The 22,226-nt window shown below is 51.3% G+C and overlaps 1 protein-coding gene across 10 annotated transcripts; it reads left to right on the forward strand.

Moving 5' to 3' along the window:
* Window positions 1-1,465: 1,465 nt before the first annotated feature.
* On the forward strand, window positions 1,466-21,850 carry ADAMTSL2 (ADAMTS like 2). Of its 10 annotated transcripts, none has more exons than XM_085239166.1 (20): window positions 1,477-1,825; window positions 2,853-3,062; window positions 3,641-3,783; window positions 4,341-4,416; window positions 4,781-4,883; window positions 6,362-6,507; window positions 6,606-6,729; window positions 7,271-7,351; window positions 8,236-8,411; window positions 8,889-9,228; window positions 9,380-9,412; window positions 9,910-10,291; window positions 14,153-14,256; window positions 15,471-15,597; window positions 16,446-16,659; window positions 17,684-17,839; window positions 18,436-18,606; window positions 18,676-18,852; window positions 19,836-19,980; window positions 21,116-21,850. In XM_085239166.1, exons 1-20 carry the CDS (start codon window positions 1,820-1,822, stop codon window positions 21,232-21,234), a joined length of 3,033 nt encoding a protein of 1,010 aa, XP_085095292.1. In that variant the 5' UTR covers window positions 1,477-1,819; the 3' UTR covers window positions 21,235-21,850. The 10 variants fall into 10 exon arrangements, 9 of the variants coding, with proteins under 9 accessions (XP_085095292.1, XP_085095293.1, XP_085095296.1 ...); XM_085239167.1 differs by having other exon boundaries at window positions 14,159-14,256; XM_085239170.1 differs by having other exon boundaries at window positions 1,478-1,825; window positions 2,951-3,062.
* Window positions 21,851-22,226: the final 376 nt, after the last annotated feature.

A 22,226-nucleotide genomic window follows, 5' to 3' on the forward strand; every position in this document is an offset into this window, starting at 1 on the left:
TGTTCTGTGCCGCGTTTTGCTTTCAGGGCTGGTTTTGCTCCCGGTGACGCGATGGCATCGCTCCTGCTGATTTCACGCAGAGGGGCCGGGGCTGCGTAAGCCGCTCTGCTGCGGCCAGGGATAACACGGCGTGATTTATGGGAGCGATCAGTTGCCACTAGGAGCTGGTTAGGAATTTTCCGATGAAACGGGGATTGCGTCAGAAACCGCTGAGTCATCTCAACTGTTTCGTAAAGAAAAAAAAAAAAAAAAAGGAAAAAAAAAAAAAGTAAAGTCCTTTGGCTTTGGTGGACTTTTGGTGAAGCACGGAGACCGAGCGCGTCTCGCCTGCTGCTGGCACCTCCAGTGCCTGCATGGGGACAGCTGACCCTCACCCCAGTGCTCCCCAGCTCTGCTTGCCACTGCAATGGGATGGGGTCATGCAGGGTTGGGGTCCCACCCACAGAGTGGCTCTGGACAAACCCTGGGCACACAGCAGCTCGCACAGAGCTGGGCTGAGCTGAGCTGGCGTTTTCAATGTGAAATATTTTGATGCTGTTAAAATCTCTCATGTTCAGACTTTTCCCTCCTGGTTGTTCCGAAACGGAAAGGGTTTCCTCCTGCGTGTCTCGAGCTGGGATATTTTGAAACGCAGAAGCTGGGTGAACTCAAGTGCTAAATTTTCCCAGTGTCCTGGTCACAGCCAACCGATGGAAAACTAAAAGTTGCAAATCAACCTGGCTGGATGAATTAAAGCAGGCTGGCAGACGTTTAGCCAAACAGAAAAAGGAGACTTCATTTCCCATGTAAATTTTTTGGGACAGATTCCTCAGCTCCTCACTGCCATCCCCGGGTCCAAATTTACAAGGACAAGAGGTGTGGCTGCCCCTAAGGATTCTGCACCCCACAGCTGCTGGGTGACACGTGGATGGCACTTGGTGACGAAGCAGCCCTTGGAGTTGGGAGCAGGAGATCCTTCAGGTGGGTTCCACAATGAGATGTCCCCACTGTGCGTGCAGGGAATGTGCACACAGCCACATGTCACTGTCAGCTGTGTCATCGGCCACACCGAGCCCAGGGAACCGTGTGTCGTGGTTCCATACATCACGTACCCACGTGCTGCTGTGCTCCTCTGGCTTCTCTCTGCCACGTGCGCGGCTGTCACCGAGCCGGGGATGGGGTGGGGGGATGGAGATGGGGGGACGTGGTCCCCGCAATGCATCGAGCCCACCTTATTCCCATCGCCTTTCTTTGGCGTGGCAGAAGCAGAGCGAACGACGCTGATTTCCAACCAACCGCACCGAAAACGCAGCTTAGGGGAATTTTATTCTCTTTTTGCAGGAGAAAGCCCCGTTCCAGCCGAGAAGCCCATCCACAACCCTGCCCGTGGGGAGAGGGGGGGGTGAAAAAACCGAGGTGGGGACGCATGCGTGCCGCTTCCCCCCCCCCCCCCTCCCCGCCCGGCCTCCCCGCAGGAAACCAGGAAACCGGCTGGCGGCCGCGGGCCGGCGCCGGGGGAGGCGAGGGGTTAACCGGGGTGGGGGCATCCCGGGCCGAGAGGTGTGAATTCCGCCCGCTCCCCCCCGCCCCGCTTCCCCCCTCGCTATAAGAGCGGTCGGCTCGGGCTGGGGGGAGCCACTGCGGCTTCTCCTCGCTGCGAGCCCGGCGCCCGGCAGAGCTTTGAAGTCGGAAGGAGCGGCTGCTGCTGCTCCGCTGCTCCGTACCGCCCGGTACCGACACCGATACCGCCTGCGCTGCACCGCCCGGCCCGAGGTGTCCCCGCTGTCCCCGTGCGGACGGCGCTCCTCCGACCGTATCCCCCCGCGGCGGGCGGGTCTGTATGCAGGTCTGTATGTTTTCCTCCTCTCCCGGTTCCGAAGTGTTTGCTGGTGGCTTCTCCCCCTCCCCCCCTTCCCTTTTCCTTTATTTTCCCCTTCTTTTATTTAAGCGTGAAGCTCTTTCGCTGGATCTAGGATAAACTCTGAGCAAGCTCTTTTATTGGCTTGGAATCAGAAGTGTCTGGAAGTCTTAATGAAAACCAAGTGTAAGGCAAGGCTCAGCCACCTGTCCCCGGCATCCCCGGCCAAGAGCTCTGCGCTTCAATTAATCAATGGATCCGCGATTTGGAACGCGTCTGTGCCCTGGAGCAATGCGTGGGGCGAGAGTGGAGCTGAGCTGGGAGCCGGGAGCCCCGATGGGGATCTGTGCGAGGCAGATCCCACAGCTGTGCAGGCACTGCCAGCACGTCTGCGCTTCCACGGCTGCACGAGAGCCATTGCAGGAAGCAAAAGAAGCAGAGAAGCCTCTGTGCTGCTGCTCTGCAGCCTCTCTCCCATCTCCCCTTTTCCCAAAGGCATTGCCTAGTTGTCCGTCAAGGGGTGTTAGCATAAGTTACTCTCTACACTGCTTTTTCTTGCAGACGTGAGCTGCTTTGATTGCTTGGAAGCATGACTTCCCCTGAAGCCTGCCTGTTTCTGGCTCTCACAGTGAAATATGTTCTGGCTTTGAGCTGGGATTTAATTAAGAAAATGCCATTCTGGGTTATTCTCTTTTGTGAGGCAAATGGAGAAAGGGGTGGAAGGCTGACAGTTGGGATGCTGTGTTTCTGCACTTCAGTTGCATGTGGTTTCTTCTCTATAAGAGCAGGATTCAAGAAATTGCTGGGAATTAGAGTAGAATAAATGAAAAGGAAAAATAATCACTGTTAATTGTATTGAATACTTGGTGAGATTGAAATACACAAGTCTTCTAAAAGCCAGGCACACTGGTGACATCTGGTGCAGCCACTGGGAACCAGTGCAGAAGTGTGGGTTGGCAGATAGCAGCTGAGATGGGATGGGAACCTGTGCCATGCTGATGTTTCCTTTAATTAGGTACCACCTCTGGATCAAGCCCTTGCAGTCACTGGTGGTGGGGGTCCTCCCATAGGGCTGCATGAGGTCTTGCTCAGCACGGCGTGGTTGCTCCGTAGGATGAAGATGCTCAGGTGGAGGTGGATCAGGATCTCTGTCAGTGTATGGTCCTGGCTGAGGGCTGCCCTTGCCCTTCTCATCGTGGGCAATATGGCCTTTGTGATAGCTCAGGTAAGTGTCACCTTACTGGGGGGTCTCTGGTGAATGTCCTGGGGTTTGGAAAGGGATGCGAGCCTCTGTGGTACCCATGGGATGGTGGTGATGCAGCTCATTGTCCCCAAGGTGTGGGTCGCAACAGTGGGGGAGGTGCGGGATCCTCCTGAAGTGACAAACCTGGTGGCCTTTGTAATGGGAGCACCTGGACTCGTGCAGCCTGCTGTGGGTGTGCTGTGCCTCTGTGGGGTGGCTCTGCAGGGCTTTGCTTCAGCTCTCAGCTGCTGCCGGCTCATCAGCTCTCTGGGTTTGTGGTAGAGCAAGAGCCAGAACTTGTGGGTTGTATGAGAGCTTGGTTTTGCCAACTGGGCTAAACAATGAACGTTTCCTTTCCTGAGGAATCCCAAATATTGCAGTTTCATTCCAATTTGTAATGAAAACACAATTGAGAAAGCAGAATTTCTTGCAAGAATGGGAATCCCAGACTTGACCTCAGATGGGAAGAAAATGCACTGGGATGTCGCAGCAGGGGCTGGATGGGCTCTGCAATGAGTGCTGAATGCTGCTTCTCTCCCAAACCCCTCCGGTGCTTGCAGGACCTGCCTCAGACCTCCAACAGCCTGGAGGAAGGTGCAGATGTCACTGCATACTGGTGGGGTGAGTGGACCAAGTGGACGGCGTGCACGAGGAGCTGTGGTGGAGGTGTGAAGTCCCAGGAGAGGCACTGCCTGCGGCAGAGGTATGCGGGTGGGAAGACCCCAGTGTGTGCACACTGGGAGTGGGTCTGGTCCAGGTCGTTGCTCAGTGGGTGAGTGCAAGTGGAGAGGGGTCAGCTGGCAAATCCTATGTGAGCAGAAGGTGAGCGTGGCTAGAGCGTGGTGTTGTGAGGGGCTGCGTCCTCCCCATTAGGAAAAGAATTCCCATTAAGATTGGGAAAGACCACTAAGGTCCTCCACTGGGCCCACTGGCTGTGTCCCTCAGTGCCACATCTCCACGGTTCTGGAGCACCTTCAGGGATGGTGAGTCCACCACTCTTTGGGCAGCTGTGCCATTGCATCACTGCTCTGAGAAGTTTTTCCTGATATGCAACCTGAACCTCCCCTGGCACTGTGTGGGGCCATCACCTCTTGCCCTCTCACTGTCACCTGGGAGCTGAGATGCACTGTGCTGGCCCCAAGGTTTTTCCTTCAGGTGTGGCTTTGCTGTGTGGACACAGGTCTTGAAGACGCAGGGAACAACAGCTCCTTTAGAGAAAAGTATTTCTGACCCCTGTTTAACCATTATTTCTTTATTCAGACGAAAGTCAGTGAGTGGGCTGGCTAATAAAACTTGCACTGGAACATCCAAAAGATATCAGCTCTGCAAAGTACAAGTAAGGATATCCTTTTTCTTGCTGGTGGCATTTGATGGAAAAACTGGGAAGTCGTGTTTGCTTCACGTGATGGCATTCCTGAGTCCCTTGGAGTGGAGGTGCTGCAGCAGCCCCCCATATGCCCCTCTAGCAGCTGGAGTTCCCTTCTCTGGCTGCTATCCCTGCTGTTGGGGGCCATAAAACCTAGCGGGGTCCTTGTGCCATCTGCCTTGGGGTTTCCCTGGCTGTCCCCACAGTGGGAGGAGGAGGATGTGGCTCTGGATGGGGCAGGTGATGGAAAAAGTGCTCCTTGCAGGGGGTGCTGTGTGCCAGGAGCCTCTCCCACATTTGATTTTCATCGGGATGTTAATGCATCCCATTCTAGGAGTGCCCTGCAAACGGAAGGAGCTTTCGAGAGGAGCAGTGTTCATCCTTTAACTCCCATGTGTATAATGGAAGAACGTATCAATGGAAACCTTTATACCCTGGTAACAAGACATTCTTTGTGTGTTTCATAATGCTTAGCCAAAATATTTTGATAGTTATGATGCTATGGAGTGCAGGAAGGCCCCTCCTCTGCTGTTTTAAAATGATTTTTTCAGAGATACAATCAGCTGCCTCCCGGGTTCAAAGGAGGGTTTTCCAGCTGCGGGGTTACCTAAAAAATAAAATAACAAAACACATTTGTGACAGTATCCTCCAGCTTGTTTTGGTCACCGCTCCCAAGGAAGGCAGGCTGGAGGATGAGGACATGGGGTGATGCTCTGTGCTGGCAGGAAGCATCCACCTCATCCAGCGTGTGGTGAGCTGGGGCTGCTGCTGGCTGCAGTGCATTCCTGTGACATTTGCTCACTCCCACACACTGTGTGGGCTCTGCCAAATGTCACTGAGATGGAGTCAGTTCGGTCATCTAGGGTGAGCGACACAAAACGGCAGGGATAACTGAGGAGTCAGACTGGGATATATATACTGTAAGTGTATTTTTAGGCACCTAACTCCCACTGAAACCAAGCTTTAAGAAAGTCCCAGCCAATTCCAGGGGATACTAGGATTCCCCTTGGGAACTTAGGTGTCTGAAAATAGAGGATTTAGCAGAATTTTCTTGCTTGGGTGTCTCTAGATACCAACCAACAGTTATGCTTCATGATGTTCCTTGTTGCCTCCTTTTGAGTGACACCAGCCCCTGCCTGCATCCCCATGGCAGGGCTGTGTGCTGGGACGTGGTCAGCTCTGCTCAGCCTTGTCACCTTGCCATAGGAGGGGGATAATTTCTATGAACGTATTCACCCTTCAAGATGATGATTCACCAGAATAGTGACAGTGAACTGTTTTGTTTTTTAGCAGGCGCTCACGTGTCTCCTGGGGGATTGGCAGGATAATGTTTTGCCATTGATGCTGCCAGTGGGTATATCGCTGCTCTCTCCTTGTGGAGTGCAACGCTTGGCACAGGGCTCTGCTGCACGCATGGATTTGTCTCTTGCTTCCTGTGGGTATTGTAAAGCATCTGCAGAAAGCAAGGGGCAAACTGAGCCCAACTTGGGAGAATGTCAATGGGAGAGATCTTGAGTTATAAGCTGACGTGGTTTTGAATAGTCTTGTATGTCAATTTATAACAACTAATGTATGTATTAAATATTGATATATGAATGTGCATGTGTGTAATGTATATTATGTGGCTGCACGCCCTTGCACAGCACAGTGGCTGTGATGCTGGTGGTACCTTTGCCAGCAGCAGGTGCATCTCATTCCAGCACTGGAGCTGTGCAAAGGCTTGCAGCAGCAGGCTGCCAGGAGCACAACCTCCTGTCCAACCTGCAGGCACAAGAGGTTGTGGCTCCTGCAGCGCTGGCTGCTGTGCAATTTGTGTTGCTGTTGTTTAGCTTGGCAGAGATTCATTGACATTGGTAGGATGAAAGTTATTGTGTTTCTGCTGTTTTGAATGTGTCTCTATATCCTTTCCCCTTAGATGACTATGTTCACATTTCTAGCAAGCCCTGTGACCTCCATTGCACCACTGTGGATGGTCAGAGACAATTAATGGTTCAGGCTCGGGATGGAACATCCTGCAAATACACTGATTTCCGAGGGGTTTGCGTGTCTGGAAAATGTGAGGTTGTTAAACATTATAGCAAAAATATTGTTAGTAGCATTCAGAGTGGTACAAGGGGTGCAATATTTGCCTGACCCGCAGTACTCTGTGCCTTTTCTAGCCAATTGGCTGCGATGGCATTCTCTTTTCCACCCACACCTTGGATAAATGTGGAGTTTGCCAAGGAGATGGGAGCAGCTGCACTCATGTGACGGGGAGTTACAGGAAAGGAAACGCTCATCTGGGTAAGGCTCCAAGGGTCCCTTTGCTTTATTTGTGTTTTTAGCTGCGTTTATTTCTTCAGTAAACTGCTTCAAGCTCCCACTGAGTGTCCCCCATCACCTTTTCCCATGTGTCCTCTATGCTGATGCACTTGCAGATTTGGGCAGGGAAACCCTTCTGCAAAAACAGTCTCTTTCCATGACCCTTCTCAGGAATCTGAGCTCTCTGAATGGAGCAGCATAGTTATGCAAGAGGTTTGTTTGCTTACCCATGACCCGCTAAAACTAGCAATAAATGCACAGTAATAACAGGAAGCGAGGATGTTTTGAAAGACCAGGATTTCCAAAATTAGTGTAAAGCAACAGAGGCTACTGGTCCCAAATACAGCGACCTAATTCAGGCATGAGTAGTGATCTCTGGAGATCGGTTTGAGGCAGAGTGAGCTGCAGTGCTGCTACCAGGATTTGTCCCATTTGCTCACGACTCACAGCGTTGTCTGCTGAGCACTGTGTTCAGATAACTCGTTACAAAGTTCTCCTTTCATTAATCTGTAGTTTCCCATAGGCTATTCCCTGGTAACGCACATTCCTGCTGGAGCAAGGGATATCCAGATAGTGGAACGGAAAAAATCTGCAGATGTTCTGGGTGTGTATAACCTCTTGGTACTTCCCTAGAATGCATGTGTGCTAGCTAATATTTTTTTCAGTGTCTGTATGAATGTAGCTTTATTGCAGACTCTAGCCAGATCCATTGGTGTAAATCAGCCGTGCATTTCTCCTCACTTCAGCCTGAGCATCTGGGCTGTGTATTTCTGCATTCTGATTGCTTTAATGCAGAACTGCTGGTTGCTATCATTGCTGCTGCAGTGCAGTTTGAATAGGCTGGTGTCTGATGACAATCAAGTGACATCACCTCTGCCGTGATGCCCTCTCTCCTAGCTTGGGCAGTGAGCAATGGCCACCTGACAGCAGCACCATGGGGATGGCTCACAGGCTGATCTCAGAGTTGGAGAAGGCAGAGCTGTTCTGTAGGGTTGTTTGAGAACCTGGGCTTGCCCAGTGGAGGCACGTGTTTGCTGTCATGCTCTGGTGTTGCCTCAGAGGCTCATGGCCATGCACAAGAGGGTTTGAGCAAAAAAGGCTTTATTAAGGACAGGTTCTGGATAGCTCTGGATGAGTCTTGGGGGGATGTGGTCAAATCAGGGTTCCTGGAGAGGCATCTCCACCTGTAGCCTCTGGCAGTCTGCTTGTTGTCTGCAGAGCTGTTCTTGTTTTGTGTTTATGCTGTGCCGGTGCTGTTAGCTGATGTGCCTGGGAGCTTGCAGTGTAGAGGAAAACATAGCCCAGAGTTCTGGGCATTTACCTGTAGGATCCATGTTGGGAACACAACATCTGACAAATGCATTAGAGTGTAGGAGAAAACACGTCTCATTACTGTGACACTCCAATAACTTTATAGTCTGAGCAAACAAGTGGCAACATTACATCTCGCCTTTGGAACTAATTTTGTTTTGTTTCTCTTGTCTTAAGCTGTGGCTGATGAAGCTGGGTACTATTTCTTCAATGGGAATTACAAAGTTGACAGCCCAAAGAACTTCAACATTGCAGGCACGGTGTTCAAGTATCGCCGGCCCATGGATGTCTATGAGACTGGCATAGAGTATATTGTTGCACAAGGACCAACAAACCAAGGATTGAACATAATGGTGAGCTTTGTCTTTTCAAGTGTGTGAGACTGGGGTGGTGGGAGAGAAGCTGTGTTGAGTGGAAGAAGGGGCAAACAATCTAAAACCAGACACTTGTTTCTGGGCAACCAACTAGTGCCACCCCCCACCATCTTCCTTGTGTCCATGGGCTTGCCTGTAAGGGAAGGGGTAGTTACCTAATCACCTGCTCCTCGTCTCCCTGTAATGCCTCAAAAAGGAGGTCTGTGCACATGAAGACAGCTCTCCCAAGACTTAGCAGTTGCTCAGCTGCTGGGTGGGAACTGCTTGCGAATTTGCGTGTTGCATACTAACTCTTGGAAAACTATGTTGGGCTTCAATTGTGTGAAGCTGGCAACGTGATGGAAAGCAGATTGGAAACAGTGAGGTAGATACTCACCAACTGTCAAGTCCAAGATGAATCACAAACTTTGCGTGCCATATATTCACTGCATCCGTTAATAATGTCATGTTTGCTAGGTCTGGAATCAAAATGGCAAAAATCCATCCATCACGTTTGAATACACTCTCTTGAGGAAGCCACACTCAAATCTCCAGCCCATCTACTACACCTTTTCTGAGTCAGATAGCGAAGAAAGCAGAGAGTTTGATGGAGATGTGCCATTGGGTTTTATCCAACACAACGCAACCTATTTTGGGAAAATCTCCAGGGAAAGGATAGACTTGGAGAACCAGGTGTTTGGAAGACAGGACACGGAGGAAGATTTAAACTTGAGCAAAGGTCAGGAAACCAATGAGGTCTATGAAAGAGCAGAAACAATTGACTGTGAGCCAAAACTGAAGGGCAAACAACCCAAAGGTAAGGAGGAGACTTGGGCCTCACTGTTCTGCTTTCAGAGCTCTTGTGGAGAAACGCTCTGTTTCTAACTCTAGTGATCCTACTGGTTTGTTTGGAAACCTTGGAAAGTTCTTTAAAACATCTCTGCTCATAAATCCTCTTTGCCCTTCAGGTTCTGGTTTCTGGTGGGTGGGGGATGCCATGGGTAAGCTCTCCCACTGATGCCCCATGATGCTTTGCCTAATGCTGAAGGGAGGGAGCTGTAGGTGTGCCAATCTCCCCATCACAACCCCCTTTCTCACTTTCCACACTCTTCCAAGCGCCAACAAGCTCCTCTCCTCCCCAGTCCCTTGAGCATCCCATTACCAAGCTGCCCTGGGGGCCTCCCCTGCATGGCTTATGGGCTTGGGACCATTGGGCACCATTCTTACCTCTGCTATTGCTTGGGACCCTGCTGCTGTGTGCTGGGCTCTCCTCCTTGGGCCACACAACTGCAAGATGAAGCCCACGGGGAGCTGTGGACTCTTTCCAAGTGGGCGCAATTCCAAGGGTTCCTACCCCAAGGCCCCTACTTCTTCCACTTGCCCCTGACATGGCTGCTCAGGCTCTGGTATATCCCTGCTGCTTGGGGTTGCTTTCACCTCCCAACCCAAATGCATTTTGTGGTTGTCACTGTTGTTTCCCCTGTTGGCTCCAATCTAGATTCAAACGTAACCAGGTCTACTTACCAGACAGACCATGATGACAGAGACTTTGATGCCAGGTTCACCTCCAGGGAATTCCTTTCAGAGAATGCCATCACAGACAAACTGCTGGACAAGTCCTCTGACTCAAAGGAGTTGGTACTCAACATGACCATGAACAGCATCTTTGCCCAGGGAGACCCAATCAACTCTGTGGGATCCCACATCGACAGCCTCTACGTTGACTACGAGGACACTGATGGCATTGTGACCTACACCATCAATGGCACGTACATGGAGCTCAGCAATGGCAAAGCCATCAATTCATCTGCAGAGACACCGTTTTCAAATGCCACTGTCACCATGACCAGCTCTCAAGGGAACAGAACCCACAAAGCAAGGTAGGAGATGTATCTTTGTAGTCAATCCTATTTATTGTTGTTCTCAACTCGTAATAGCACTGTACGCAATTCAGACCCATTGCGTAATTTGTACCTTCTTTGGAAGCCAGAAGGTAAGTGGGAGTAGGATGTCACAAAAGCTTCCCACTAGGGATTGACTTGAAAGGAAGGGCCAATGGTTTGAGTAGAAAGCTGAGAGAACCTCTGAGCAAGAGGAAAATTTGCTCTCCTCAGTGGGGCTGTTGGTGAGGCCACGTGATGGCTGTCAGCTTGCCTATTGCTCTGTCATAGCACATCATCAGAGTTGATAAAAACAAACAAAACTTTTGTCGTAATGTCCCACTCTGATTTCCCTGGGCACCTTTCTCCTAGTTCTGATGCAGCAGAAGTTGATCCTGGGCCCTTTCTATGTGCCCCGTTGACTGCCACCCATGGTCCTCCTCCCCTGGCCTGATCCTGCTGCTTCTCTGCTGCTGGAGAGGCACAGCAGAACAAGAGCTTTTGTGCAGGGCCTACAGAAATAGCCTAGGTTTGTTGCCTTAATGGAGGAAGAAACAGTGCAATTAATCACTGCTCTGATAAGAACATCAAAAGCACTCAGTTGGCAGCTTAAAGTGGTTGATAATAGAACTGGCGCTTCAGGATTCCTTTGGCTGGCTTTGAGTGGTAGCATTACAGAAGTGCAGTGGGGAAGCTAAAGAAGTGTAATCTGTCTCTAGCAGCATAACTCACTTGGACAAGGCTGTGTGAAAGTCTCAGGACAGAACTTCCTCTACATGGACATGAAGATACCTCTTGAGATGCCCCAGGGCTCCCAGCAGCATGTTCCCAGCATGAGGCAGAGCTGCAATTAACAGTCCTTGCATGAAGTCATAGATGTGAGCATTCCGTAGAGAGCTTGGGCTGAAATGAGGCCCTGGGGGCTATCCAGGTCTCAAGGCACAACCATGGGTTTGGGTCCCTCCTGTCTTGGTTGAGTGCACAGCTCCTTTGTGTGCTACTTCAGCTCTGTTGCCCAATTCCCACTGCCTAAAACATGGGTTGGGATTCTGAACTTCAGGAGATGAAAAGCACTGCACAAAATGCTCTCTGGTTATAGTTAGCTGTATTTATCTAGAACTTATGCTAGTTTATGCTAAAGAAAATGTCCATGCAGCCAAACATATCAACAGACTTCTTAATGATAAGAACACTTACACATTGCCACGGGCTTGTCTATCATCTCTTCTTGTGGCTTGGCTTGGAAACCCTGCCTCTGCTGCCAAAGCAAGCACTTTGTTAGCCCTCTGACAAGTGAGGGCAGCGCCTCAGCTCCCTGCAGTGCTGCTCTCCGGGGCCAGCAGGAGCCTGCTCTGCTCCCTGCACCCTCCCTGGGTGGCCTTGGGCAGCACCCTGTAACCTACGCCTCTGTTCCAGGAGCTGTTAAATGTGGCTGATGCTTTCCAGCCTCCCCAGGAGCACATGCTTTGAAACTCAGAGCAACGTGACTGTTGCAGGATAGCCCCCAATAGACTGTCAGTGCCTTGAGTGCTGTTACCTGTGCTAAACAAAGCAAACCAACTCTCTTCCCATTATCCTCAACCATTTCTATCAAAGGTGCAGAGGCACAGCTCAGGGATTTAAGCCCATTCAGTGGAAGTACCAAGCATTGTGCTTTTCTTCCCATTCCTCTCTTGGCTCTGCTCTGCAGTGTTACTTCTTCCCACTGCTCTCTGGAATGAAACAATTTTTTTCAGATCTAAATGATAACAGCTGAAAAAGCTGTTAGATTTCTGATTTCGGGAGCATCGTCCAAAAAAAAAAAGTGCTTTATTTCACAGGGCCTCGCCCTCCAGCCATCCAGAAAGTCCCTTAGCAACTTGTGCTGCCCTGTGGAGCATGTGCATGGAAACAAAATGTGAAAGTAGAGTGGGGGGTCTTGCTCCCCATCCCACCAGCCGTGGGCAGGGTGCTGGACCACGAGGTGTGCAAGGAGTAGCACAGGGGCCGGACCTGTTCCTCCAGCAGGAGCAGGGGCTTGTTGTGCTCCAGGAGCCATCCTCCAGGAGTTATCTCCTCTTCAGCTGCACTTATTAGCATTTCTCCTCCTGCTACAGGGCTGGCTTTGGGAGGACAGGCAGCCAGAGCACCAGTTGCTGCCAAAAGGGGTGTTTTTCTGCTGCCCCATGAAAGAGTTTCACTAGAAAGCAGCAGCAAGGGCTGACCTGTACCTGGCACTAATGGCCTGGTGCTGCTCCTGCATGAAAAGCAGAAGTAAAGTGCAGGCATGGAAGAAAACATTATCACAATGCTTTTAATAAATAGGAAAAACCCACCCATGTTGTTTAGAGGATGATGTGCTGCTGTTGGCATTTAGAGAGCAAAAACATGTTTTGTCTTTCTGGAAATGATGAGAGCTGAGCACTGACCTGTGACCAAATGTCTGGCTTATCCAGAAAGAACTCATCCCTGTGACCTCATTACATGTAGAAGCCCTTTAGGATCACATGAAAGGAGCAGTGCTGAAGGATTTTCTGCCCTGAGATGTTTATTTTATTTTCCCCTTGTGAAGCTGGGCAAGAATGCCTTGATCTCAGGGCAACATGATGCTGGCGTTGGTGTCTTAGAGCAGTGGAGTGAGGTCCCAGCCCCTTTTCCAGGCAAACTGCAACATAAAACCCAGATGTCTGTTCCCATGGCTCTTCTGAACGCTGTCCTGGTGGCTGTGTCAGGGCTGGTGGTGGCAGAGCTGCTTGGCGAGATGAAGCACTATGTATAGCAAGTCAGGGTGGTTATTTTGTGGGGAGGAGGGGGGGCAAAAATAGCCACGTTTGTTTCAGTTCCCTTTTGAAAGCAGGAAATGCCTGTTGTGCCAAAATGAGAGGCAAAATGACCAGGGGAAAGGAGAACTGTGTGCAGTCCTCCTGGAGGATGGCTGGAAGGAGGGTGGGTCTGGAAGGGAACGTTTGGATTCTCAGTGTCAGAGTGGATTGGATAGGCTGGACGTGAACTTACAAACAACTAAATAAGGCAATCCCAGAGCTTCTGCTGCCTAGAAATCACAAAGCTGCGTATCTTGCCAGGCCAGAGACAGCTGGATGTCAGGATACAGCCTTGTCCCCTGTTCCAATCAGCGTAGGCACCTCCAGGGTCTGGACAAAGGTCTGAGGACCGAAGCCTTCTGTTGGGAAGGTGCCGTATCCCTGACGTGTTACAACATTCCGGGATGTACGACGCACTGAGAAGCTGCTGTTCTTGGTTTGACGCTGCTTTTTCACACACCAGGCTGAATCTGTTCTCCCTTCCCCCAATGGCGTTACGCGTTTGACCGTAGCGTGAACGTGAGCGATGCGAATCACGCATCCAAACCAAAACAACCCAGCGAGAGTGGCCGAGGCAGCAGGTAGGCGAGCGGCATGCCTTCGTGTCCCAAAGCAAAGCGTCAGGCTGCTGAGACCCCGAGGCAGGAGCTGGGAGCAGCCCGAGCCCAGCGGCGCCGGGAGGAGATGCTGCGCCTTTAGCCGCTGTACGCCGAGGGCCAGGTGTATTTGAGCAGAAAAATGCAAACTTTTGTGAAATTCTGAACTGTTTCTACTTGTGGGTATTTTTATCCCATTCTCTCTATTTCTAGACAGTGGAAGCTCTGCCTCTAACCTGGGCTGGGGATTCTACTTGGGGCTCAGGACAGGTATGTTGTGAAACGAAAACGAAACAATTCAAACCAACAAACCCCAAAAATCAGAGCAACCAAACCCAACCGACAAACAAAGCCAATCCCCTCCCAAACCCAACCTGCTCACAGATGTGTCTCTCTGACGTGGCATATCACGGCTCTCCTTGTAAACACTATTTTATTTTATTCTTTTTTGTGCTTGTTGCTAGAAACAGATTGAAGTTGTTAAGAAAGGGCCAAGGTGTGAGTGCTGCTGACATGTACAGGTGGAAGCTTTCCTCCCATGAACCCTGCAGCTCTACATGCACCACAGGTAGTTACGAGAACAGCCCCAGCCGTGTGAGTCGCGCTGTGTCTGGTAGGGATGGGAAGGACCTGGTGATGCACAGGGGATTTCTCCATCTTTCAGTCCCACGTAGCATTTACCAGCCCTGCAGGGTCCTGATGCTGGGTTTTGGCTCCTTCAACCTCAGCAGCTGCAACAGATTGAAATCCATGCTGCCAGGCTCCTGCTTTCTCTTCCACATCATCTTGTATTTCCCTTCCCCTTTTGAATGCTCAGAAGGTTTTGAAAAGCTCAGCTTCTTTCTGACGGAGCAGAATTAGAAGGATTCTTCTGCTCTGGCAGGAGACAAAGCAGCATTTGGCTTTTTCATTGGTTTCCCGCTCCTGCTGCTGCCGTGCCTGATGTCAGCTGTGACACTGAGCCTTGGAACAGTGACATGCCTGCTCCTTAAATTCCCCCTTTTTGTCTCCAGGACACTGCTTTCCCTCCTCCTTGGCCCTCAGGTGAAGGGAAGGACCTTGCTCTGTCCCACAGTGCCACACTGCTCACCAATGTGGTCTCAGGAATAATCCTTACATTATGAGGCCTCTGGCATTAGAAGTAAGGGGAGAAGAAGAGACCGCAACCCTAGGGATGCCCAGTTTTCAGCTAGCAGGCGAAGGTTTTACTTAAAATTTGCTTTTCTTTTTACCTTTTCCTACTTACATATTGCAGAGGAACCATGCAATGTCAGGAGCTGTAGATGTCTTTTTCAGTTTCATGCAAATCTCATGTTTCTGAGAGCTGCATCTGCAGTTACCTGCAGCCAGAGCAGCCTGCTGGTTCCCAAAACCCAAAGAAAGACTGGATAACATTCTGTCCCCCAGGCTAGGCTACAGTCAGGCTCTCTTTGTGCCAGTGCTGGAGGTGAAATGGAAGTGGTTGGGATGGCTCAGGGGCTGTTTCCATCTCACCTACATCCACCAGCCTGGAAGTGAGGAGCATCCCAGCAGACCCTGAGCATTTTCTATGTGAACACAGTGGTTGTTCGTTGTTACTGGTGCTGAGCACGATAGCTGGACCCACTTCCAGCCTCAGCCCTTGCTTAGGTTGGCTCTGGTGGCCACCGTGGTCCTCTTGCTGGTCAGCATCCTCCACATGGGCAGAAGGGCTGGCTTGCTGCTTTCCTTCAGGAGGAAGCTTTAGAAAATGTAGCTGAAAACATAAAAGTCTTTTTGTATGTGTATTCTCTTTGAAACTAGGAGTGATGTCCACGTATGCTATGTGCGTTCGCTATGATGGGATCGAAGTGGACGATACGTACTGTGATGCCATGACCCGCCCTGAGCCTGTCCATGAGTTCTGTGCTGGGAGAGAGTGCCAGCCAAGGTATGGGACCCATCTCTCTGCCCTCTTCAACGTCCTAAACGTGACTGAGGTTTGCTTGTGCTCAGGGTGAAGTGTGAGATGTTGGCAGGGATGAAATATGTGCTGGAATCCCTTCTGATGCAGTATTTTATCCAAAAAAAGGATGATTTGGATTGCAGTCTTGAGCGGAAATGTGTGACTTGTGCACGCCTCAGTACAGCAGAGATGTGCTTGTTGTAGGGAGCAGCAGTGGTTGTGTCTGTTGAAGGGGAGGGCTGTGACAGTGTCAGACCATGAGCAGTGCAAAGAGAGAAGTAGAACAGCCTGGTGCACGCTCTGCGATGACTTCACCCACAGTGCAAAGCAAGACTGGGGTGGTACCAGGGGCTGGGTATAGCCCTGTGAAAATGCAGAGTGCTTGTTTTCCAGCTTGGTTGATGGCAGAGTGTGGCTAGCTGTGCTGGGGAGGGAAGAGGGGGATGTATGTACCTTTTGGGGGTGTAAGATCTCACTGAGCTCTGCACATTGAGGCTGAAAACCAGATCAGGTGGCAGTGCAGGCAAGAAGAGCACAGGGAAAGGGGATGGTGCTGCTCCCTTATCCTGGACACACTATGGGGATTTCACTCTCCGTTTACATTAACCTAATTATTTCCTAGCATGGAGATCAGTAGTAGGGCTGGTCCAGTTTCACGAGCTCAAGCACTGAGAGGAGCTGCCGTGTGCCTGCAGCTGGATGGGGGGAACGAAGGAGGCCCTTCCAAATGTGCTACGCTGAGCCTCTCCTGGAGGCTGATTGTAGCACCCCAAAGGCTGCCTGCACCCCTCCAGCTTCTTGCTGACTGCATCCTTTCTCTGGCTCTGCCACAGGTGGGAGACAAGCAGCTGGAGTGAGTGCTCCCGTACCTGCGGTGAGGGCTACCAGTTCCGCATCGTGCGCTGCTGGAAGATGATCTCTCCAGGCTTTGACAGCTCTGTCTATAGTGACCTCTGTGAGTCAGCTGACATCACCCGGCCCGACGAGCGCAAAGTCTGCAAGAACCCGGCCTGTGGGCCACAATGGGAGATGTCTGAGTGGTCAGAGGTGAGCTCTGAGGCTTTGGAATGACTCGTGGCCATTGGAGGGGAACTTCTTAGGACCATGGTAGTGATGGTTGTCTTTGTACCAATGCACACCGGTTAATAATATAATATATATCGTCCAGGATGGGGCAGCCACCATTATAAATCACTTTATTTTATTAATCCAACATGCATGGTGCTGGTGTTGCCCCTGAGACTGGTGTGCATTGCTCCTTTGGTTCACAGGGAAGTAGGAATGGGGTTGGCATGGAAACGGTGTTGCCATCAGCACCTTTTCCTCACCTCCTGTTGCACCACACCACAAGAAGAATGAAACCCATGCAGAATGAATGAAACCCCTTCCTCCCAGAGCCTTCCAAAACCATTCTTAGTCATCATTCCCCATCTCCTTCCCTCTTCAGACTGGGTGAGCCGTTTCCATCATGCTGCTGATGGAGGGTTGCTCCTTTCTGCTGTTGCAGGATGTTTTGACTTTCTCAATCCAGTAGAACAAGGCTCCCTGCACACGTGCTCTCGCAATATTTTGACTGGCAGAGAGAACCAGAGCTGCTTATTTTACCAGAACCCCTCTACACCTCCAGCATGTGTCAGGGACAGATTGCTTGAGACAACCCTGGAGCCGCTCACTCTGAGCTAGCGGCAGAACTAATCTAATTTGGATTGCATCTGAAGCTGGGTGCCAAGTTGGCTGGGGAAGTAAGCCCCCAAAAAAGCACGTTTTGGAGATCTGAGGATTAACGTATCAGCACAGTGCATCTGAGCGCTGTGCTGTTGACACTCTTCCCTGCTTTACAGCATGCACAGAGCAAACGCGTGCATGGGGGACTGCAGTAACTCAACCCTGGTTCTAAATGTCACTGGGCTGCACGGTGCCAAATTTATCCGCAGGATAAAAAAAATCTCAGCTCTGTGGTTTCATCATGCATTTGTAGAGAATTCCAGGCTAAAAATGCAAAACCCTCAAAAGCATCTCCCAGTTCCCATCACCCCGTACCCATCCTGTGTGTCCCCTCTGCCCCCAACAGTGCTCTGCGCGGTGCGGGGAGCGCAGCGTGGTGACGCGGGACATCCGCTGCTCGGAGGAGGAGAAGCTGTGTGATGCCAGCGCCCGACCCCTGGCTGAGAAGAACTGCACAGGGCCACCCTGCGACCGCCAGTGGACTGTGTCTGACTGGGGACCGGTGAGCCCGGGGAAGGGATGGGTGACACACCTGGGTCATGCTGTGGCTTTAGGCATGTGGCAGCGCTGGGATTTGGTGGGCTTGGGGTCTTGAGCTTGTCAGTACTGATGCTCAGAACCCAGAGGATGACCCTTTTTCCCTTTTCACCCTGTTTTCCCTTCTTGCATGCTTCTGCTACAGAGACCCTTTTTGTCCCAAGCTATTTTTACCCAGCTTTTATCCTATGGCTAAAAATAAGCAGTTTCCATGGCAGCAGCGGTGCTGTGAAGCTCCGCACATCTCGGCTGGAGTGGCTGCTGCTCCCCCCAAAGTGTAGGGCAGCAAAGGGGGAGACATCCAGAGCCCCTCACTCAGACTCTTTGAAAACTGTCCCGCATTTCCCTGTTTGTGGCACTTTCCTTTCTGCCTGTGCTAAGTTTTGCTGAGATGAGGATGCTTTGGCCCCCTACGAGAGGAAGCGAAGCGGGCATTTGCTTTCTTATTGCAACCCCGAGCATCCCTGGATGAGGTGGGCGGGGAGAATGCAGGCATGTTGCTCCCTATCTGTGGAGCTGGGACTGCACTGTGACCGCCTGCTGTGCCCACTGTGGTTTCAGTGCAGTGGTGGCTGCGGGCAGGGCAGGATGATCCGACATGTGTACTGCAAAACCAGCGATGGGCGCGTGGTGCCGGAGTCACAGTGCAACCTGGAGACAAAACCTCTGGCCATCCACCCCTGCGGGGACAAGAACTGCCCGTCCCACTGGCTGGCACAGGACTGGGAGCGGGTAAGGACTGGGGATGGGGCGATGCGTGGCGGTGGCAATGGAAGATGCTTATGGTGAGGAACCCTGCAGTGCAACACCACGTGCGGCCGGGGTGTGAAGAAGAGGATTGTGCTCTGCCTGGAGATTGTCAATGGCAAGATCAAGACTCACAACCCCACTGACTGTGACGTGGCCAAGAAGCCTGTGGAGGAGACGACGTGCTTCGAGCGGCCGTGCTTCAAGTGGTACACCACCCCCTGGTCAGAGGTAGGTGGGGGTACAAGGAGTTGCTCTGGGAAGATGCCTTCTTTGAGCCCGTGGCCTTGTACCAAAGGCTGCACACCTGCAAAATACCCCGTGGAGCTGGCTGAAGCTTTGCAAGGGAGCACAGAGAGGGGCCCCTTTGTTTTGCTATAGCAGCTCTGACAAAATGCAGACAGGACTTGCTTCATTGTACAGATCGGGAATAAGAGCTATTTGGGGTTAGCTTTGGCTTTTTCTTTCCCTCTTTATTTTTTTTTTTCCTCCTTTTTCACCACCTTTTTCCAGCAGCACACAGATGCTGCCGTGCAGGTTGGCGGGGAGCAGAGCTGGGGCTCTGGAAGCTGGGGAGTGATGCTGGGAGCAGGCTGGGCTGATATGGGATACCCCAGTTCTGCGAAGAGCTGCAGAGCTGATCCCAGCTCCCCACAAGAGCTCCCCAATGCAGCCCCTTTTGTCTGCCTGGAGCTCATTTTGTTTAGTCTTGAAAACTGTCGTGGCAGCCTATAATTAGCCCAAGAAACCCTACAGTAATCCTCACGTGAAGAGGCGGCCAAAGGGCAGCAGGCAGCGAGCACAGCCTGGGAGCTGCTCTGCAAAGCCCCCTAGACACGTTGCACAGACATCAAACCCAGTGCCTGCACCCTATAAGCTATAGGGCCACAGCCCCCCATGGCAATAAGCAGTGTCTGAGCCACGCAGCTCAGCCATGGCTCTTTGCAGAGAGCAGCAGGAGGAGGGAGGAGTGCAGCCCCAGGGGTGGGAGCACATCCATGGATAGCAGTCAGTCTGCTGCAGACGTCTGCTGCTGCTGGCAACAGTGAGGCAGTGAGGGGCCAGCAGTGCAGTGTGTGGACACAGTGCTCAGTGAGGGGCAGTGCTCACCCATGCCCCCAGCTGCTCCAGTGGTTGGTTGGTTGGTTGTTTTTTGCACAGCACAGCCCCCTGTGCTGGGGGGTTCTCACCTCACCCCACTCTCTGTTCCCCAGTGCACTAAAACCTGCGGCATCGGTGTGAGGATGCGGGATGTCAAGTGCTACCAGGGGAAGGACATCGTCCGTGGCTGCGACCCCCTGGTGAAGCCGGTGGGCAAGCAGACCTGTGACCTGCAGCCCTGCCCCACCGAGCCCCCAGGTGAGCCCCTTCCTCAGCAGCACACCTTTAGCTTTCATTTTCCACCGCTATCTTGATGGTCATCCTGGGATCTGCCCTCTCTATGCCCCTATGATGGCTCTGTGTGCTGTACCACTGTATGCCTCTATACATGACCATTAAATAAAGGGGAGAGCTCACAAGCAACGTGCTCTGACCTTAAGAAAAAAGGGAGCTGCAGGGAGCTGACTCAGGTGGTGCTTCTGTGTGATTTCAGCTCATGTCTAGGAAGTTTTTCGTCTGTGCCATTATTTTAATGATTTTTGGTCTCCGAATGTCCTGCGGGATTTGTAACTATCTCATTATCTGACTCGTCTGCTGGCTCAAAGCCCCTGTGATCTTTAGCAAACACACGGTTCTAATTCTTTAATAGGATTTGAGAATAAACTGAGGTGGGAAAAGAGCAGGAAGACAGCAGGCAGGCCTGGGGCAGCTCCTGGCTCAGCGGGTGCCTTTGCTGACAGCTCTGCCACCCCTGTGGGTCAGGGATGTAGTGTGGGACTTTGGGGTCTTCCCATGGTCCCCCCAGAGCAGGCTGTTCTTGTGCTTCCTATGGATATGATGCAAAAACTACAATTTATATACAGACTTGAAGCAAAATGCTAGTCTGGAGGGAGCTGGATGTGTGTTATAGTGGTTTTTGCTCTCTTCCCACTCTCCCAACAGCTCATCTGCCCCAAATACCTTAAGTAGGGTTTTTGGGCAGGAGTTGGGTGCTGAGGTCATCCTCTGTGCTCCCATGGGAGCTCCTCTGCTTAGGGACAGCTCAGTCCAGTCTCCCTCGGTGGCTCTGGTGATCTCTGGGCAGCTCTGTTCCATAGGGAAGAGCCTGAGCTGCAGAGTGGGACCAAGCGAGGAGGCTCCCTGGGGCAGGCTGTGTGAGATGGAATGTGAACCTTGGTTTAGCTGGATGATGATATTCATGGAGAAAGCACGTGGCTTTTCTAGGGGCCGCTCTGCCTGGCGATAGGGACATGGTGCTGACAGATGGGGTGGCGTTTTGCACAGCCACGCGTTGGGCTGTATGTGGTGCCAAAGGCAATTGTATGAACTTGTATTGTTGGTGTTGTGTTTTATTCTTTCCTTACCCATGCCTTTCTTCTTCTCTCCCCTCCAGATGACAGCTGTCAGGACCAGGCAGGAACCAACTGTGCTTTGGCCATCAAAGTGAACCTGTGCAGCCACTGGTACTACAGCAAAGCCTGCTGCCGCTCCTGCCGCACCCCCCACTCGTAGTGCAGGGCTGGGGCCGGAGCCCTGCTGGTGAGCACTGGGGATGGATGTTCCTTTCCTCACTCCGCTGGCACGGCTTGCTTTCAGAGCTGCTGTACATTGGTTATCAGAGCTGTACATAGGATCGTGTATATTTGATTTCCCCCATCAGCAGACATTCACGTGGTTTCATAAGGTCTTGTCCTTTGGTTTCTTGTGCCTATGCAGTGCGGGGTGGGCACGGTCCCACGAGAGTGAAAGCACCGGTGTGTTCCCTAGCAGAGGGGGTGAGTGCCTCCTCCCTGCTTTATCCTCAATGCTTTCTCACGTTTAACGTGGTGGGAAGCAGATTTTCATTTGCTAAATGAACTCAAGCCCAAGCCCTCTTTTGTAATATGGAGGTGTATACTTTTTCAGAGGATTTTATCTTGTAACCAAATGTTAGTGCCATAGTCCTTACAACCCCCCCCTTTAATGCTGACATATTGTATATAATATGGAAACATTACTGCACTTTATATCACAAAAAAGACGTGCTCTTTTTTAATATATTTGTTTACAGACAGTGAACTTTATCCACGTAATCATTAATTTGTACTCATATGTATATTTTAATAAAGTTGTCATATTTATGGTGGTATCTTGCTTTATTCTCCAGTTTGTAGTGGATGGTTGTTGCTGTGTACTGAGCCTATTCCTCAGGATGTAAGAAAAAGTCCCTGAGTTGGGTCCTTCCTGGCCTATTGCTTGGGATTTGGGGTGATGTGTATAGACTCAAGGACTGGAAGCTTCTAAAGGAGCCGCAATGCAAAGAGGGAACTAGTGAAAAAAGGAGATGTGAAGGGGGTTATGGTTATGGGTAGGGCTCACTGAGCATCCCCTCTTGATGCCTGTGCCCAAACCCAGGCATGTACCTCTGTTATACACTGAGTATCTCACAGTGAGGAAATCCTGTGCCCCTGTGGAACTTTTGCAACCACTGCCTTCTGTATTTCACAATGTGGGTACACAAAGGT

Source organism: Meleagris gallopavo, chromosome 19, assembly GCF_905368555.1.
Source record: "Meleagris gallopavo chromosome 19, MGAL_WU_HG_1.1, whole genome shotgun sequence".
NCBI lineage: Eukaryota > Metazoa > Chordata > Aves > Galliformes > Phasianidae > Meleagris > Meleagris gallopavo.